Source organism: Pyxicephalus adspersus, chromosome 3 (assembly GCF_032062135.1).
Source record: "Pyxicephalus adspersus chromosome 3, UCB_Pads_2.0, whole genome shotgun sequence".
NCBI lineage: Eukaryota > Metazoa > Chordata > Amphibia > Anura > Pyxicephalidae > Pyxicephalus > Pyxicephalus adspersus.
The window spans coordinates 149,119,447-149,122,527 of record NC_092860.1 but is presented as its reverse complement, the minus strand read 5'-3'; the positions used below and the strand labels follow the sequence as shown (position 1 = coordinate 149,122,527).

The window sequence follows — 3,081 nt, the reverse complement described above, 5'->3', positions numbered from 1 at the left end:
CACCTCCATGCAAGCTGTAGCATCCCCTAGTGGTCCTGTCTCTCCGTGCGTGACAGTTTGCATGAACCATGTATACACCCTCCCAGACCTGCGCAGATCCCAACCAACTACTCGCCCAAAGGCTTGACGCCCAGGAAGCTATTCAAACCCAGGTACCTCGCCAGTTTTATGTGCTCACTACCCGCCTGGATCCGCTTCTGGTCCCCTCCAGCTCTCCTGCTGAACCACCAGTTCTGGCCCAGTCTCCTTCTATACCAGTCGCTTCTGCACTTCACCTACCACCCCCACAATGATTTTCTGGGGATCCCAAGTGCTGCTGTGGTTTCATCAACTTGTGCAATATACATTTTGAGCTTCAGCCACAAAGCTTCCCCACTGACCGAGCTAAAGTGGGGTACGTGATATCTCTGCTTTTTGCTGAATTCACCAAGAGTCACTAGCCGTGGGCCAGTTTGTTGTTAGTTTCGCACTTTGGGGACAGAGCCATGGAGGTCCTCGTTGTTCATCTGAATGGGTGGTTGTGGATCCCTTTTCCAAAATGGCCCATTTTGTATCCCTTCAAGCTTTACCATCAGCATCTGCGTTGGTGCCAATCTTCATTCATTAAATTTTTAGGCTTCACGGTATGCCCACGCATATAGTTTCTCATCGTAGGGGGTAAATTACCTCTCGCTTTTGGAAAGGCTTTTAAAGATCCCCGGACATCTCTGCAGACTTCTCCCCAGCCTGTCACTCGCAGACTAATGGGCGGACAGAAAGAATGATACAAGCTCTGGAGCAATGTCCCCAGGCTCTTGTTTCTGCCCACCACTATGACTGGGTAGCACTGCTGCCATGGGCGGAGTTCGCCCACAACAACCATGTTAGCACCAGCACCAAAGAATCACCATTCTACATTGTCTATGGCAAAAATCCTTGCCTTCTGTATCCTATACCCTGCTCTGCCAAAATATCTACACTCAATGCCCTGCAGAGAGACTTTACCCGCATCTAGTCATCAGGTCTCAAGCTCAAGAAGTTTGCTGATCGGCGTCGCAGTAAGGCGCCTCTTCTCCAACCTGGAGATAAAGTCTGGTTTTCCACAAGGAACATTTGTTGCAAGGTGCCTTATCTGAAGTTTGCTCCACGGTTCATCAGACCTTATGCCATTTCTGCCAAGGTTAACCCACCTTGTTAAAAGTTACATCTTCCCTCACATCTCAAGCTGCCCAATGCCTTCCATGTGTCTCTGCTTAAGCTGTTGGTCCTGAACCGCTTTTCTCGACCCTCTCCCCGCTGGGTACTCCTGCACCCGATTCTTTTCAGGAATATGAAGTCCATCAAGTTCTGGATTCCAAGTTTTTTTGCAATAGGCTGTCTGTAACTCTTCTTGCCAAGAGGTTTCATCTTCGTTTTCCCCGTACCCTGGCAGGTGGGGAGGCCTGGTAAAAGTGGGCGTCCCTCTGTTTCCAAGCTTAATCAACTCCGTCCAATCCGCTGGCCAATCAGAAAATAGCCTATTAACTGTCCCTGGCTATTTAGCTAGCTCACACACTGCATTTAGTGTTTGTGCAACGTGTCTCCACTGGTGCCGTACCTCTAGTTCTGTTGAGCTAGTTCCTGTACACCTGCTGCTTAATCCAGTGTTTCCTGTGTCCAGCTTCTGTGTTAACCTCTCAATGTCCAGTCTGTTGGTTCCCAGACAACTTTCAGTGGGCCTGTCTGTCTGTGGATATCCCTGAGTCACCTGCACCTTTGAAGGACTGTCTTTCTCAGGGTACAAAGTTTCATGGACTATCCCTCTCAGGGTGCAATATTTGAAAGACTATCTTTATCAGAGTACAATATTCAAAGGACTATCCTTCTCAGAGTGGAATATTTAAAGGACTATCCTTCTCAGGTTGCAATATTTAAAGAACTATTATTCTCAGGGTGCAATATTTAAAGAACTATCAATCTCCGGGTGGAATTATTAAAGGACTATCCTTCCCAGGGTACAATATTGAAAGGACTATCATTCTCAGAGTGCAATATTTAAAGGACTATCCTTCTCAGGTTGCAATATTTAAAGAACTATTATTCTCAGGGTGCAATATTTAAAGAACTATCAATCTCCGGGTGGAATTATTAAAGGACTATCCTTCCCAGGGTACAATATTGAAAGGACTATCATTCTCAGAGTGCAATGTTTGAAGGACTATCCCTCTCAGGGTGCAATATATAAAGCACTATCTTCCTCAGGGTGCAATATTTAAAGGACTATAATTCTCAGGGTGCAATATATAAAGGACTATCCTACTCAGGGTACAATGTTTGAAGGACTATCCTCAGAGTGCAATGTTTAAAGGACTGTGCCTATCACAGTACAATATTTTAAGGCCTATCCCTATCACAGTACAATATTTGAAGGACTATCCTTCTCAGAGTACACTGTTTTCAGAGCTATCCTCTCCAGTAGAGGAGGTTTATAGGGCTAGCATCTCACACGATAAATATTAGAGGGCTATGTTTGTGTGAGTAGGGCATTTATAAAGGTTTTATGACGGAACTGCTTGTATAAGACTGGAGAAGTGCTTTGTACGAGGCAGTGATTAGTGATGAGGTCGGGGTACTTCGTCTCCATGGAGATCATGCTGCATGCGCGGGTCGGTCTACACACTCATACCGAGAGGGGGAGGTGACGGCCGTCCCCCCTCTTTCCCTAGCAGTGGTCTCTACCAGCGTGGAACGCATCAGTCACGTGACGCAGTTGAGGCCGCCCCCCGGGTCAGGCCTGGCAGTGTACGGTGACGTTATTGAAGGAGAGAGCGGATCCCGGGGAGACATGCTGCTGCTGCCGGCCGCCGGACTCCTGCTGCTCCGGCTGTGCCTGCTGGTGGCGGGGAAGGAGTGCGAAAAGCCGTGTGTGAACGGAGTGTGCCAGCCGAGCAGCGGACAGTGTGTGTGTGAGCCGGGCTGGACCGGAGAACAGTGCCAGCACTGCGGGGGCCGCTTCTTGTGAGTGCCGGAGCCTGCCTGGCCCGCGTATATGTCTGTGTGTCTATGGGTATAGGTGCCCACCTGCCTCCTATGTGTTTCTATAGGTGCTCACCTACCTCTCTC

The 3,081-nt window shown here is 48.5% G+C and overlaps 1 protein-coding gene across 1 annotated transcript in view; it reads left to right on the top strand.

Annotated features, from left to right (window-relative positions):
• Window positions 1-2,733: 2,733 nt before the first annotated feature.
• The window catches only part of ATRN (attractin), a gene marked incomplete in the record, with an annotated part of 130,250 nt that continues 129,902 nt past the window's right edge, over window positions 2,734-3,081 (top strand). The window contains 1 exon segment of the mRNA XM_072406656.1: window positions 2,734-2,976. Within this exon segment, the coding sequence (XP_072262757.1) occupies window positions 2,804-2,976 (173 nt within the window).